The sequence below is a fragment of the Haemorhous mexicanus genome, chromosome 8 (genome assembly GCF_027477595.1).
Source record: "Haemorhous mexicanus isolate bHaeMex1 chromosome 8, bHaeMex1.pri, whole genome shotgun sequence".
NCBI classification, from domain to species: Eukaryota; Metazoa; Chordata; class Aves; order Passeriformes; family Fringillidae; genus Haemorhous; species Haemorhous mexicanus.
This window is the reverse complement of record NC_082348.1, coordinates 16,084,323-16,101,279: the sequence shown is the minus strand read 5'-3', so window position 1 is coordinate 16,101,279 and position 16,957 is coordinate 16,084,323. Positions and strand designations below refer to the sequence as shown.

Here is a 16,957-nt window from a genome sequence, read left to right as displayed (position 1 = left end):
CCACAGATGCAATGAGAGTGCAGGAGCCAGGCAGCCAATCTTTGTGGCTCTAAATCATGTTGAATTATATAAGAAAAGCACAAGGAAATATCTTTATAGTTCAGTTTGGCAATGGGCTCACACACATGAGAGCAAAGTCTTTCAGGCTAGGTGGGGAAATGAGCAGGAGGGTGTCTGAGCAGTTGCAAGGCAGAGGGTGGGGTGAGCTGGTTCAGCCAGGAATGAGGGCAGGGGGCCTGGGCTGAGCAAAGGGCCTGTGCCAGCAGCACATCACAGTGTGGCACCTGAGGCAGAAGTGCACTGCAGGGGGGAGCAGCACATCAGGAAGGTGATGCTGGCTGCTCACTGGATGTGGGCAGGATGCATTCAAAATAATGGGAACCAGTTTCAGCAGGGCACCAGAAAGAGAAGTCTGGAGTTCAGAAATACTGCACCATATGCAGCTCAGGATTCAGATGCACAGTTGAAGACAAAAAGATTCGAAGATTTGGGGGGCAAATAGCAGGAAAGGTGGTTATGCTGTCAGCAGTGGCACCCAACAGGGAAAAGGGAGCTTCAGAGTGAAGCAAGCAAGAAAAAAAGCTGAAAGTTAGCAGAATTTTTAACTAACTGATGGATATTTTCAAGAAAGAAAAGAGACAAAATCAACAGTGTCAAAGGAGTTTTGAAAGCCTGATTTGTGAGAAATACACCAAGCACAGAAGTTCCAACACAAGCAAATTATAGAAAGCTGATGAACACTTTGTTTGCAATGCTGTATGAAACTGAGAAAGAATCCAACATTTCTCCTTGATATGTGCTGGGCTGCAAGCATGAAAGTCCACCTTAAGTGAACCTGAGGAAGGCCAATGTCAGAGCAAGTGCAGCTGAACTCCAAACACGTGAGGCAGGGTCCATAGGAGAGGCAGCAGCTTCTGGGTCTGGGCCAAGCCCTCAGCTTCTTGTCTTCAGAGAAAAGATGACAAATCAGATTCTCTTGCATTCCCATTGCAATAGTTCATGTAGCACTAGAGATGTTCATGGAACAGGTTGTGATCTCTAACTTCACTCCAGCTCACAGCTGTGGCATCTTACAGACTCAGGGATCACCTACCCAGCATCATAAGCTCTCTGATCACTGTCAAATTATCACTTCACTGCTAAGAGTGCTTGAGCCTTCTAAGCTGCTTGCCTTAAAGCAGATTTTGCAGATCTTGAGTCATGACTGTACTGCTCTTCAGAGCTTTTTTCCAATTTGCCTCCATGCCTGCTAAGACCTGCACACCTGCAAAGGATAAATCATCCAACAACAGTCTCTGGAACACCAGGTCCAAGGGCAGCAGCCCTTCTGCTCAAGGCTGCTCTGCTTTATAAGGACCTAAAACCCACAGTGCTCTCACAGCTGCCTCCCCTGGAGGTTTCTCCAACTATCACAGGCTCCATCTGGGACTAATCTGCAGCCTCAGCCTTGACAGTACCAAACTGCAGGACCACCAGCAAGGTCCTTCAGCCATAGGCAAGACAGTCTGGGAAATTTTAACGTAATTTGTTTAATATAATTCAGGTATTAAGGAAAACAAGGACACAAACAACAAAACAGATGTATCTTTCCTGCCTCTGCCCCAGGCTTACCTGATGTCAAACACCTACTGTCCTCCATTTCTTAGCCTCAGCTTTCTTTTACACCTCAGGTTACACTCACTCCCTCAAAATTTCCCCAGCATCGCAGCACAGGAGCCTGGGGTCACCCTGCTTCTCTCTGTCATTCTTTGCTTCCTTATTTTCTCTGCTGCTCTTTGCCTCTTACTAGCTTTCCTGAGCCACACTTTTCTTCTTCAGGTTTTGCAGATACTTTTTCCTTTCATCTCTCTGTTCCAGCGTAGGTCACCTGTGGGCCATGGTCCCTCAGGGATGTAGGACCTCTTCTGGCATGAAGTATTTTCCCTGCAACGTGTCTCCATTCCCTCGCTGCTGCCAGCTTCTCTCTCAAACACATTTGATTCAGGCGCTTCTCTGCCTGCCTGATGCCTCATCAGGGTTTAAGTGGGTGGTGGTTGCTCCCTGGTGCCAGCTCCCATGGATGGTTCTCCATGAAATCACTTGCCAGGACAGCAGGATGGCTGCCAGGTTGCCTGTGGGACTCCTGAGAGCAAGACAAACCAGCAGTCTGAAACACAGGGAGGCCGGGGGAAAGCAGGGGCCCATGGAGTAAACCAGGAGCCAGAGTATGACAGAGACTCCCTGTGAGGACAGCTAGAGTTCAGAGCTAGAGCATTAATTCTCCAGCTTAGGAGACACATCCCACATTGCTGTTGGAAAGAAGCCTAATCCATCCATGTACAGCTGGGAGAGCAGCCAGGGTGAGGCATCCCGGCAAGACGGCAACCTTCGAGTTTCCCTGCTGTGCCATCATTCAGCTCTGTGATCCTCTCTACCCAGGTCTGGCTCCATCCCTACCCAGAAGGCAGGGCCCCCCAAAGGCAGGGCCCCCCAAAGGCAGGGCCCCCCAAGGGCTGACCCAGCACTCTGGGTGCCCACGAGGGTGACTGTACCTGCTCTCCAGGATGGCTTCTTCCACGTGGGTGCTCTTCTCAGACACAGGGGCCCCAAGGGAGGTCTGGCTCATGGCTGACAGGAATTTCAGGAGCAACTTGGTGCTCTCAGTCTTTCCAGCTCCACTTTCTCCACTGTTAAGAAAAAACACACATTTCATTCACAAATCCAGGACAGACAGAGCTGGTGCCCATCCTACCCGCGGCACAGGAGTGATCTCCAGGAACAAACATGTGACATCTCCGCTGTGACAAGCAGGGATCGGGCAAAGGCAGGGAGGGTGGTGTGGGTACTCAGGCAGATGTCAATGCAAATGGAACAGCAGGAGCAAGGCGTGTGATGCAGCCATGGAGTAGCTGGTTGTCCATCTCTAACCTTATGAGAACACACTGGCTGTCATGACGCTTCCACAAGCAGCAGTAGCACTCGTTAGCGGTGGCGAAGATGTGGGGAGGCAGCTCACCCAGGCGGTGCTGTCTGTACAGCTCCATGGCATCCTCACCGTACAGACCAGGGATGGCTCTGTAGGGATTTACTGATGCCAAGATGGAACCAATGTTTGTCTACAGGGAAAAAACAAAACACAGAAAGGAAATGAAGCAAGCTCCTGGGAGAAAAAAAAAAAAAAAATCACAAGAAAGCCAGACCCTGAAATAAGTCATGGCAAAGGAGAAAGCCTAAATAAGGACACTGAGCTTCAGCAGAGAGCTGCACAATTTGGCAAAGATGTCAAACCCCAGAGAAGGAGCTGTACAGCTGGGTACGGATGGAGCAATCTGAATTTTGCTGCTTTATAGTATAACACTCTTATCCTGTTGTCCTTGTTAAATTAAGATTAAAAAATTTAAAAACATGAAGCCATCTTCATACCCAGCTACTTTGCACTGTGCTTGAAGCTGAGTAGCAGAGCCAGGACTGAAAGAGTGTCAGGAGCTACCTTGAATGCCACAGTCCTAAGTAAAGGGGGCTTGGCAGGGTTCAAGAACCTCCTGAATAGAGGTGGAAAACAAACACAAACACACTTCACACATGTGCAAAGAAGCACTACAGCATATCATTTTTCTTCTGCTGAAAAAATGCTGTTTGGTGCAGCTTAAATCATTTGGTAAATCAAATCAAAATTGATAGCTGAAGATAAAGCTCTAGATTTCAAGTCAAAACGTTTTTGTATTTTCTAAACATTTTATTTTGAAAATATTTATTTTGAAAATCTCACAGTCCAAAAAAAGAGGTAGCAAGATTTAAAATAAAATACCCAGACAACAACACTGAATTTCAAATGTATTATTTTGTGCAGTGAGAAGGAAATTAATTTTGCTTTTTGGGGCATGACTTTTTCGGTTCAGCCAACCAGCTCAAATCCAGTTATTCTCAGAGCTGCAGTCCAGAGCAATGGTGCCACCTCTCTCCTAATGATGGCTTTGTAATATGGTCAACATCCATGCTGCTGGTGTGGTGGCCTCGCTCACAGGGACATCTTGGACTGCTCTACTCAAGGAACACTCATTCTCAGCAGACATGACCAAATAAACACTTAGATTGCTGCAGGAGGTGCCAGGCTTTGTGGTCAGGGACAACATCTAGCATTATTTCTAAACCATGAACTAACTACAAGTCACCCATCAGATATAAAAGCATTTGAATGGACCTGCTGGAGAAGCTGTAAATTAAACACGTGGTGACAAGGAGGACTCATCAGGCCAAATGAAATCTGAGCCTATAGCAGTGCCAAGCTCTGAAGCCAGAAGCCAGACTGATAAGATGCTGTGGTCACCAAAATATTTAAAACTCATTTATTAAAGCAGCACTCAGAGATCATCATGGAGGGGAAATCACCTGGGCCAAATTGCATTATCAGTATAAACACACTATCATGGATCAAGTCCTGAGGACCCTCTGGCAGGGACCTTTGTGGGCAGAAATATAATTAATTGGTAATGAGAGCAGTAAGAAGCAGATGATCTTTGGCCAGAGACGTGGGGAGAGAGAGAGAGGAAAGCACTGGGTGTCAAAACATGAATTGGGGGAAAGCATAGTACAGGCAGCTGAGGAACAGGCATTGTCCAGAGACTGTAAGACAGAAATGTCTATTCTAACTCTCCTCCCAGACCTTCATAGCATCTTTTCTTCTCAGATGTTTCAGTTTGCAATTTCATTGTAGTTTCACTAGGAACAGAGCTCCTTTCCAGAGAACTTCTGGAAAGTCCTTTCCAAAACTTCTTCCAGTACAGCCATCTCTTTCAAAAGTGTTCCTAGAAAACTTTTCCACCATCCAGTTGCAGTCTCCTCATCACATGCATTCCCTTATAGACAATTTCTATCCATAATTTTTAATGGCAGTACAACCATGTACATACCAGCTACTCTATCAGCAAAATAATTGCCCCCAGAGAAGTCTCCAGAGCAGGACAAGCCACATGGGGCACGTCTGCTTCTCAGGACAATAGATCCTACTTGGATGGTTAGGCATGGCTTTGCTAAGGACAGCACAAAATGTGGCAGTACAGCCCCTGGTTAATTTCTGCACATTATGTTTGGTCTACTTTTATTAAGGAATACAGGAATTGTAAGAATAAAGAGGGAAAATGCAGGCTGTTGTTGTGCTCACATAATTTCCTTCAACAGTTGGGTAGAGTTTGAATAGTATTTATCTGGAAAACAAAAGGTACTGTTGAGCTTGTCAGTATTGCTGTGGTAAATTAATTATGGGTGCCAGACCAGTCCAAATATACTGTTACCTACACTCCCTGATCAGAAAGAATCCCCTTTAGGAGCTCATGGTGGAGTTAATAATCCTACACTGTGGGGTTCTTCCCAGTGCTGAGCATGTTACAGAGGTTAGGCCTCTTCATACATCTCCACAAAATTCAGACTTGAGATGCACATCTGAGATTCATGCACGATGCAAAGGCAAAAAATCAAAGGTGTAAAGGTGTTAAACTTTAACACCTTTATGCACAGATGGAGAAGGCACAGAACCAATGCTGAATAAGAGAAGGAATGACACATCAGAGCTAGCTGAAAGGCTTAAGGAGGTATGGCTGCTATGACACTGCTGGTGGTGTGGTATTTCTGGTAAAAGGCACAGACTGAAAAGGAAGAGCATCCTGCATTGCATTTTAAGGTGTGAGGAAGAAGAAACAGGAGGAATATACCCAAATGGGTCAAAAGCTGCACAAACACATAGCATGTGTCAAACATAGGACAAGAAGAGCTGCAAGGATATGGGCCATCAAAATAATGTGTGCACATGGGTACTGTCACAGGGTCACAAGACTGTGTTGACAGACAGGCAAAGGTGACTACAGAAAAAAAAAAAATATTTACAGTCTCCCCTGCATCCAGTGCAGGAGGTGGTTCAGAAACAGGGTCACTTTACTGATAATTTACTGGAATACAGGTGCATATGATTTGGTTGCCTTGATAACGGTTGCTATGCAACACAGAGAGAGATTTTCATTTTTTCTGTCATATTCTGAAAACTCTGTGTGCATATAGCACGGACAAGCAAGGTAAGACAGTCTTTGCAATCTTCCTTGTTCTCTCCAAGTCTTAGTAGAGCACTGCCATCCCAGGAGTTCAGGGATGTTTCGTCACAGGTGTGCTTTTCCTCACAAGTCCCTTTCCTAATACTTGTCTCCTTCCAGAGAGGGAAATCAGGAGATGCTATAAGTATTCATTCATCTGTGCAAGGGGAGCAGAGCAATCAAAAAACCCCAAAAGGCATAACTGCATGTAAAAGGAGAAGAGTTGGGCAACAGTTGGTTTGCATTCCTAGTTTTGTTAGGCTGCATCTTTGTCTGTCAGATCAGGAGGGATACTCAGCAACCCCCTGTGTACACTGCATCTTCCACTCTGCTTGGCCTTATAAACCATGGAACAGCCATAATGGGGAGCCTGGGGAATGTGAATGACAGCTCATCAAACTTGGATGTTCACAGAGGATAGAGAGCTGTGTAGTTACCACGAAGCTCAGAGGTGAACATTCATGTTTTGGAAGCTCCTCCACAGAGGCAAAGAGGCCCCTCTGATAAGGGTAGGATCTCACAGGGATGATGGAGCTGGCAAGGCAGGAAATCCCCTCCAATTCCTATCCTCAAGAGACAAGGATAACATCAGTACTTCACATGCAAAGTGGCAGCCCTGAAGCTAAACAAAAACCACTAAGCCAAAAGGGAAGAGCACTTACATAGATGTTACCCTGCTGGTAGCGCTGGTGAAGGTTAAGCAGGATGGCAGCTTCATGCAGATCTCCCAGCATGGACATGTCTTCCACCCCATCAATGCTGGTCTGGTGCATGGGTAAGACCTTTTCTCTGGACAGGGTGGCTTTGGGGTACTGGAACACCTGGAAGTACAGGGAGAAGGACAAATAGCCTAATGACACCTGAGCACATGGTCTGATTTCCTACCAGAAATGTGCACCTTTATATTTTTGCACTGGAAAAGGAAATAAATAAGACACAGATCTGCTCCCTACTTTTACAGTCACTCTTTCATTCCTGTTCCTACATATTCGAGCCCTCTGGCCAGAAACTATACAGCGTACTCCCTTCTTTTGCTACACAGTCAATCTCTCACTTTCACCACTGATGGGAACAAAGCAACACAAGGTTACTTAATTTTCCCTTAACAGAAGCAGGGAACCAGCCTCCAGCTGCTAGGCTAGACAGGTATTACATACTGCACTCATGACTGTGAATAATGATGGCAGCTGCTCCCAAGTGACCAGGAACAGTCTTTCACAAAAAACACAGGTGAGATCATGTCTCTGACCTTGGGAAAGTAGAGGAAAAGCTAATTCACATTGCAAGTTTGGCCCTGCACTCTCCATAGCAGCAGCCAGAGAGCATCTGGAAGAGTTTGTCATCTCAAGAGCAAAGGAAAGCAAAGCACATGAGAAGCCAAATAAAGTAGTGACATTCTCTCTGTGTGATGACATGTATGTGTATGATACAGCTTTCAAAATATTTGTACAGTGACACCTATTAACTTCTATCACTGCTCTAGGAAGTGCTCATCTCTCTGTGCAGTTGCACTCATCTTGCTTCAATTGCAGCATCCTTCTTCCTGCTAGAGCTTTCTCCTCCTCAATAACCCACTCTTCAGTTATCAGGTCATCTCCTTCACCCCCCTGAGATTATGTGACTGTTCCCCTCCACCACATGCACGTTCCAGCCCTCCCTTCCTCCTCCTCCTCCTCAAGCACGATGCTGGCATTTCACGCAAGTTATTTCAGTTGCTTCCCACTCTTGGATTCAGCCATGTGCCATCTCCCACCCAGCAACCAAAGCTGTGCTAGATGGTAAGACCCAAAGAGAGACAGATGGGAGACTTCATATAGGCATCCTGGAGAAGGAAACTGGTCCACAGTAACCCCTCCAAAGAATCTTGTGCTTTTCCTCCTCTCCTGGGGCTCTGGTCTCTGCCTCATTTCCATCCCTGCTTGTCAGCCCTCCTGAGTGCCAGGGAGAATCTGATGGCTTCCACAGAGAACCAACTCCAATATGTAGTGTTGCTCTAAGTGGTTTCTCCTGCCCACCTCCTTGGATGCTCGGGCTCTGTCTGTGCTGGGGAGAGGCTGTCCCTGCAGCTGCAGGCTGCAGACAGAATGAGGTCACCCAGCCCCCTCCAGCGAGCCACCCCTGCCAGTCCCTTGCAGGGCGCTCACAGCTGCAGCACACTGCAGGTGCTCACCCCCAGGGCTCTGTGCACCCTGCCAGTGCAGGGCAGCAACAACCCAGCACAGCATCCCCTACAAAGCACCACGATGCACAACCACAAGAGCAGCTCTGTTCTGGGAGGGAGCTGGGGAGGAGAAGCTGCCTCAGTCCCTCGGGTGTGTTTGCCAGATTTCTCAGCAGTCACACCTGTGTGGCAAGGACTACTCAGCCTCTTGCACTGGCAGGCTCCTTCACAGCCCACTTCTTTCACCAGCCAGGAGGCTTTCAGAAATACACAGTTCATTTCATGATCAGTGTAAAACAAAGCCCAGTCCAGCAAAAAGGCTCTCTCCAGGCTTCTGCACTCCAGTTCTGCTCCTGAGTGTCAGAGAGGTCTGACTGCCAGCAGAAGGACCCCCACTCTGAAAGCATGACCCTAAAAAAAGAAAAAGTTTTCTTCTTCAGAGTGGAGACCTCAAGCACTTTCACAAGAAAACTGAGGGAGCAGAAAGGGAGAATGGGACAATTAAATTCAGGAGAGAGTACAAGCTGCAGATGCACAACATCTGGACTGTCAGGAACAAATCAGTACAGCACTTTCAAACCTGGAGGCAGCAAATGACCCTGGCTCTCTCTTGTCCACTGACTTACACAAAATTTGGAAGAGGACAAGTAAAAAACAGTATGACGTGATCTTCCCTTATATCTGCCTGGTACTTACTCATCTACTACTGCTCTGTCAGCACTTGCAGCCATTTGGGCCAGAAGAGAATCATTAAGAAAACATTTAGACAAAAAGCTGAGTGGACAAGTGTCCTAAAAGATATCAGGAGCTGGCAGTACCTGTGCCCAGAGGCTGCCATGCACAAAAAGTGATGGGTCAGAGCTCATTTCCTTGTTCCTGTAGACAACATGGGAGGAAATGGAACCCTGAAGAGGAACAGGAACTAGGACACCTAAATACTTGAGTGTTTAGGGGTCCTAAATACACAAGTAAATTATTAGTAGGGCTTAGAAAATCATGTTATACCTGTCTTGAGCCCTTGATTGGGGCCTCCAGCCCCACTGAGATTTGGGAGATGATGGCTCTGTGCCTCTGGAAGACACTTGTGACATGTGGGAGGGTTTTCAGGTCGTCCCTGGCACTGGAAGAAAGCTGACTTTTCATTTGCTCTCTGCCCTCCAGGGAATAGTTTTTCCAGTCTCTGTATCACCAACAGGCTACAAGGATCATCCATGCTCCTGGACTCAGACACATGTCCCAAGACTGTCAAAGTGACTTTCTTCAAGGAGCTCAGAGGTTTGAGACACAAACAGGATGATGCTCCACCCTCAGAGCCCCAGTAAGGAAGCTTTTGTTACCCCACTGCTCACTCCTGGATGCTTCCAGCAATCTGCCAGGAGGGCAATTTCAAAGATCCTCCCCCATCATCCTGTTCCAGGAAAGGCATGCCAGGCTGATGTTCAGCACTACTGAGCTGAATATGACAGCTGATTTTTCCTGAAGCAAGTAAGAACTAAGGCAAACTGATCTCTCAGCAAAGTTGCCCCCAGAATATCTCTTTTTTAACAAGCTAATATATAAAACACAAAGTTATAGGTGTTAATAAGCAGATGTTTATTTTTGGGAAGGAAAATAATCAGCTTTCAGCCTAACAGGCACCTCACAGCCAAAGATTTCAACTTTCTTACCAGTGATGAACTCAATTTGCCTCAGATTTAGCCCAAAGTGAGGGTAAAATGACCATGGCTCTCTCCAAGGCCCTGCAATGGTCAGGAATAAAGCAAAATCTGGGCAGCAAACAAGCCGAGATGAGGCTTGCCAGTGCTGCTCACCAGGCTCAGCAAGGGACAAAGGATTCCTTTTCAAACTCAATTCCATCCATTAGTGCCATCCTGAGCACATAAGCAAAGCTCCCACCTGGCATCCAGGTTACATTTATCCATAAAGCATTTGGCTGTTTTGTCTGGATCGTGGTTTCCAATCGTGTGTTTCACAAGCAAAGCTCCTCCTTTCCTCCCAGGAAGTCACATTTCTGATGGATTTGCTGCCTGAGGTGTTTTTAAGGAAGTGAAAACAAATAACAAAAGCTTTGAAGCATGATTGGACTTCTTACCTCAGAGCTGCAAGAGCTGCAGGGATGCTGGGCCACAGCAAACATGAGGACAACTAGATTTGGGGGTCCAAAAAATCAGAGGGATCAACTGCCCCACCCAACCCAAAGTGAAGGCATTTATCAGAGCTCTCACCCAGGGTAGGAGTGCCAGTCCCTCCTACAGGTAACAAGCAATGAATGTGGCAGGTGAGGGAAGCACAGGACAGCTCTTGTGGCTGGCACTCAATAAAGAAAGCCCTTTAATGATCACCATGAGCTTTTAGTCCACAAGCCATAAAGCACATGCTGCTCCAGCCTAGTGATTTCTTGTTTCATGGAAGAAAAAAACCCAAACCCACCTTTTTTCTTCCACACCTGTAAGCCACCAAGCATTTTCCTGAGCATATTTTCCAGCATACAGGGCACAGGCTGGAGGTGACAGACAGCCCTAAAATGGGATTTCTGGTGTCCTTTCAGAGGTGCCAGATCAGTTTGAAAGATTTTACAAGGCCACAGCAGCATGTCAGAAGAGACAGAACTGGGAAAGTCACAGAACTATTCACCATTTTTTGTCCCTATGGAGGCTGCTGCATTACCTGTGATCCCTTAAAATGTGTCAGTGATATCCACCACTCCCAAAACAAGTCAACTCCTCAAGAAGGGTCTAAGAGACTACAGTAACCAGATTAAAAAAAACTGTGTTTGCCCGGGGAATTTCCATCTCTGGGAAACAAATCAGGCTCTTTATAAAAGAATGATGACTTCAAGTCTTTCAAGGCAAGACTGAAAAACATGACAGTGCTACCACTGACTCCAGAAACCAGGGCTCTAAATCCCCTTTCCCCCTGTGCCCTCCTTTGTTTGCCAGGTAAGAGGCTGAAGAGAACCTGTCCATTTTTCTGTAACAAAGCAGCCACCTGCAGGGCCCATTCACCAGAACAGCTGAGCAGGTCGAATTGCTCACTGCTGGAGGGCACATTTCCTGCCCATTTCCCCATCCTCCTCCCAGCCCAGGCACCAGTCTGACTCACCAAGAACCTCCCTGAAGGCTGTGGATAGTTTTCCCAGGGTTAGCCAGGCGAGCTGACTCACTGAGGACTTGGATGATCCCCAGAGGTCCCTTCCTACCAATATTATTCCATGAGTACTGCACCAGGGAACCACGAGGAGCACAGGGCTGGAAATCAGGCAGGAAAGAAGCTTGTTCTTATCACTGTTGGAGAGCTCTGCTCTCAGGGGAGCTTGGCTGCCTTGCTGAGCTGTCCTGTGCATCTCTGCTGCCTTTGCACACTGACTGGCACAGGGAGCCCACTGCCACGTGCCCCTGGCCAAAGGGCTGACAGCAAAAGCTGCTGAAGCAGCTGGTGGTGAGCACAAGCACCCCTAGAGTGGCACAGCTTGGCAGGAAGGGCTGCCTGGTTATTGGAGCTGCCTCCTTCCAGGAGTATTAAGCCAATATAATGATTTTGTCAGGCCGTTAATGCAACTCCTTCAAAGATGGCACAAGGGAAACCAAGAAAAGTGAGGTAGGCAGAGAAATGAAGAGAACAAGAAGAGCAATCTTCTCCTCTTAACACTTGTTAGATATTTGGTGTAACAGAGCCAGGTCACTTTTCAGAGAGAACTGCAGCATTTCCATTCATAAATTTCAACATAATGGTCATGCAAAACCAAGAAATCCATCTTACAGCTTGGCATAGGGTACAAACTCGTGCAAACTTCACTTACCGTGCCATAATCTGAGGTGAAGAGAACATTTCCATTGGCACACAAGCCAACAGTGCATGGCTGCAGTTGGTCCTGCTCCTGCAGCCATACCCTGGCACCCTGCAAAAATGAGAAGACATCCCTTTAGATAGAACTGGAGCCTGTGAGATCTGCACCCAAGGAAAGCTGGGGGAAGCTGCAGTATTCACAGGCTATTTCCAAGCTACACCTGCTTAAAATATTTAAGTTCTACATACATTTTCAGAGAAATTTGGTTTGTTTTTTCTTAATGTAACAGGAGCGGAAGAAAAAGCAGTTTTAATGAGCTTCATGAAGAAACCAAAGTAAGGAAACACCAATTTTTATAGAAAGTGTCATGGAAAGATACCAACACATAGAATAGTTGGTTTGACTCTCTAAATGTTTTAAAACTTGGAATAGCCAGTCATTAAAAGTCATGCTACAATAATAACAGAAAATATAAATAAAGCATGTTTACAATGTAAACAATACACCCACGCATCACTGTAAGTCACAATGCTTCCAGAAATCACCAGCTAAGAGGATTTCATAGAGCTTTGTTTGCAAATGCTGGCAAGAGTTTCCTCTGGCAAATGACAAGACCTGAGTGTTTCCCTGATGTATACACACTGATGTGTACACAATGGTCCTTATGTCTGATGTATGCATGCACTGGTGTTTATATCTGGTTTTATATATGATGCTTCACATACATTACAACATCTTCAACTTCTCTGTGTCTCTCAAGACAAGTCTGAGCACAAACCCAGATTTCTGGTAACACACACACAGGGATCTGCAGGACAGGTAGATCTCACAGCTTGCCTACCAATATAGTAGGGAAAACAAGTTTGCTGGATTGGCCTCTTCTGCCTGGGGACTTGGTACAAGGGAAAGAGCGAGAGCATGAAGGCAGATCAGGGCATGACCTGCAACTACAGAGCTAGGCATGAAGTCACACCACACTCCAGTTATTGCAAACTAGTCACTTCCATGTCTTCCCTTAGAAATCACATAAATTCTGCTTAGATAAATATTGAGAAAAATCCTAAGTGCTCAACTGTTGAGTACCATTAGGACCATTCTGCCTTTCATCGATTCATAGACTGACTTTTTTCCTATTTTTTTTAATGCCCCTAAATTATTGATTGTGAGCTTTAAGCCCTTCCTACCCTCTTAATCTCATCAGCACCATTAGCTCTTTGCTTGTAGGGTTAATATGTTTGAAGAAATTGAATAGTGTTTCTATATTACATTATACAAAATGTGAAACACTAATTCTATTTTTAATGATTTGTTTTTAGTTTAGGTGGGGTTTTTAAACTATTTAAGTCACTCTAAACACTTTAGTACCAAGGACTTTCCTTACTGTAGGAGATACATCTATAGGCCAGCCTCCAGTCCTCCCAATAAAAGATCTGGGTTTAATGACATTAAAAAGGTGTACATCATTCTAGTTTTACTGCTGTGCTCTGGTCTAGAGTTTCAAGCAGATTAATCTCCCCTCACCAAGTGACTGAAAAGCACCATTGCATTTGATCAGCACTTGAACCCATGGATGGTCTGCAGAGATCATCCTCATGGCCAGTGAACAATAGCAATAGAAAAAACCACAATCTCACATTACAGATTTGAGATCCCAGAGAGCTGGTGTGGACAGTACATTACACACAGATTTTGAGGAACTATATAGAGGATTTGTTACATCCTCTTAGGTTTTCTGAAACTCTGGATGCTTGAAATAAAGTGTCCTGAGGCATCTGGGCAAGACATTGCTGTTGAGAAATCATGAATTTCCCAAATCACATTCTAACTAGTGTGCATAAACATATGAACATCAACATGTGTTTAAAGATTTTTTTTTTTTTGCTACTTTCACCAGACTCCTATTACCACCAAGGTAGAAAGCAAAGAGTCAGAAAACAGGAAGGTTGTGTCTCCAAACAGTGGGATGAAAGAGAGCCTTTTATAAGACATTTAGTGTAAACATCCCCCACAGTGTATTTCAATGCCTTCAGACACCAGTAACCCAGGATGGCAGAGATGAGAGCCTGAGGCAAGTGCAATTTAATCAGAAGACAAGTCTGCACCCCGCCATGCACACTGTGCCCCAATGCCACAGCACACACACCCTGTGTATGGCAGGGTGCCACCATCACAGCACCCAACACACTCTGCCCCTGGAGACCAGGGGGTCCAGGTTACAGACTTCCCTCTCCCTGAGGTCAGAAACTAACTTGGAGCTACAGGCAGTTGATAATCCGACACAGAAGAGACAACCCATGGGCATGAATACTGTTGTTTAATAGGTACCACTCAGTAGGGAAAAGGGGAATAGGCAATGGGATCACTCAGCTATCTTCAACACATAGAAATTATCTAAAAGTCCAGACTGATTCAGACCCATTTCCCAGCAGAAGTCCATGTGCAAAAGTATTAACAAATACTCCTCCAAGGAGACAGCTCTTTTGTACAACACCACACAAGCTTATGGCAGGTCCTTCTGTGAGCTGCAAAGGAATAGAAGGCAACCTGCTGAAACTCCCAGGCCCTGCAATATTCCAGCTGCCCAGAATGACTTACTTCAGTTCACTCTGGTGTTGTAGCTGTTTGTACAACAGCAAGTGCCTCTGCACAGCAGAGTAACTGCACCCAGTTATGCTGTTTCCAAAAGGAATACTGTGCTGAGACAGCCAGAAAAGGAATCACAGAGCAAATAATTATTGTAACTTCTGCCCAGCACAGCCATAGCCCCATTTCCTGAAAGGCAGAGTTTGTTTAAGTGCATCTCCTTCCACCAGCCCTTCTTTCTAAACATGAAATTCCCCAAGGAGCCTTGACTAATACGGGAGCAGATGGTGGCACCAAAGAGACTGCCCCACTTTACTCCCCTCTCCCCCAATGCCACACATCTCATTGATCAGTTGAAAAGATTAAATTGAGCAGAAAACTTCCAAAAACTGCCAGGCAGCAAGGCTGAACTTCCATAGGAGAAGCCAGGTCAGTAGGACTGAGCAGTGCCCAGCAATGATGTGCTAGCTCTGGGGGGCCCCAGCTCCTACAAGCACCAGAGATGATGGGAAAACCCTGCTCTTCTAGGACAAGAGTAAAAAACCTTCAACTTCCATTCTGGGATATACAGAAGGTCCACCCTCACCCACAGACAAAACAGTTTAACAAAAGGAAGCAACAAGCAATCACCAATTTGAAGAGAACACTGGAAAGACAGAGGAGGAACAACAGTGGTGATTTTGTGTAACCACTTCCCATCAAATAAAGCTGGCTGAATACTGATCATACAGTTAACTCAAGCCCCTTATATAATGAGCTCATCTCCACCCAATTATTCTTTTACTAGGAGTTTATTAGGTTGGTCTATTGCTTTGGTTTTAAAGGAAACAAGAGCAGGAACAGAAAGGAAGAATAAAACAGTAATGTACCAGTTCCTATATCAAGGGCAGGTCACTCAGATGTTAAACAAACTCTGAGACCAACATCCTCATTCCTATGGCCTCAGTAACAATCTCTCCATGAAAGTGCCTTGCCACAAAGTGCACAGCAAAGCACAATCCTGAAAAGTGATCTTTTACCATGGGGTTGTAATTTAGAAAATGAAGTTGCTTGCATACAGAGAGCAGTATTTCATCAGTACTGGCCCATGGTCACCATCATGCTTTCCACTATGGACAGTAAACTCTAAGATGTCATTTCTCAGTTCAAATAACACATGGCACTTTGGATCCTAGACTCAGAAATAAATAACATTTCCTGCTATTCATTATATCAAAATTCAATTGAAGCCACAGATTTCTTGGCCTTCTGTGGCATTTGTTTTAAGAATGACTGAAACCAGAAGTTCTCCCTTGCATTCACATGCCTCTATTTCATCTCAGGAGATGCAGCATGGTGTGTCAGCAGGGAAAGAATAAGGGAGATCTTGTGTGCTGCACCCAGGGAATGGGCAGAGAGGCAGAAAGGCAGCACACAGCCCTTAGTGCAGCAGCAAGGCATCCACACATTAAAGCAGAGTGCGTAGCCAGCAGCTACATCCTCATCAGTTATCAGCTGTTGAAGGCAGCAAGGCAAGCTCCAGAGGACAAGACACAAAACTCTGCACATGCAGGTGCCTTGGCCTCAGCAGGGCCTCCCAGGAGGAGTCCCCTTCAGGGACTGAGATGAGAAAGCAATTCCACAGCTGTATCACTCTTCAGAAACAAGTCTTCCTATTCTGTTCTCCTTACTCCATGTTCTGGACTACCCTTGAATCTTCGCGTTTTCCCTGGATGTCCTCTGTCTTCTGGGAACTGCTTCTTCCCAGGCACAAGCAAGAAAGAGCTGCCCCAGCTGAACTTCAGGACACAGCAGGGCCGCCACTCTCTGAGTGCACTTAGACATCCCACTCCTCCTTGTGCACAAACCTACACAACTGCCAGGAGTAACATGCTCAGGAGGGGCTAAACCAGGATGGCTGCATCAATTTTCCTGGGTTATTCAGAGAGGAAAGGCGGTTTTGTTTGGAATACACCTTTCAGTGTGTGAAAGGAGCATACAATTGTCTGCTTTTTCCAGTACAGGATGTTTTTAATGTTTTCTTTGTGTTTGAACTTGACTGTCTCAGCCCCCAGATTTACCTACAAACACAATACTACAAGAGGTTCTTGCAGTGCCTTCCTTGATTTAGGTAATTATACCAAAGCAGCCCTTCTGCAAGGGGCAGGGATGTCTCAAAAATGTTCACCCCTGCACTGAGAGTCTGAGACAAAAACCTCTGTGGGTGCAACAAGTTCTCAACTACAAGTACTATATACATAACTTACCTTTGTCCTCCTAGCACACTGAGGCTGTTCAGTGGGTATTGGCCAGCCAAGCCTTGTTTTTCTCCTGGCCATGGATCCATATGCTCTTAGGAAAGGCTCTCCTGGCAGCATAGTGCTGAGC

At 45.9% G+C, this 16,957-nt stretch overlaps 1 protein-coding gene across 1 annotated transcript in view; it reads right to left on the bottom strand.

The window, feature by feature from the left end:
• The window catches only part of LOC132330518 (unconventional myosin-X-like), a 91,747-nt gene that overhangs the window by 65,511 nt on the left and 9,279 nt on the right, over positions 1 to 16,957 (bottom strand). The window contains exons 2-5 of the mRNA XM_059852933.1: positions 12,020 to 12,118; positions 6,722 to 6,880; positions 2,908 to 3,095; positions 2,532 to 2,666 (exon numbers count right to left, since the gene is read on the bottom strand). Coding sequence (XP_059708916.1) covers positions 2,532 to 2,666; positions 2,908 to 3,095; positions 6,722 to 6,880; positions 12,020 to 12,118 — 581 coding nt within the window. The remainder of the gene's footprint in view (positions 1 to 2,531; positions 2,667 to 2,907; positions 3,096 to 6,721; positions 6,881 to 12,019; positions 12,119 to 16,957) is intronic.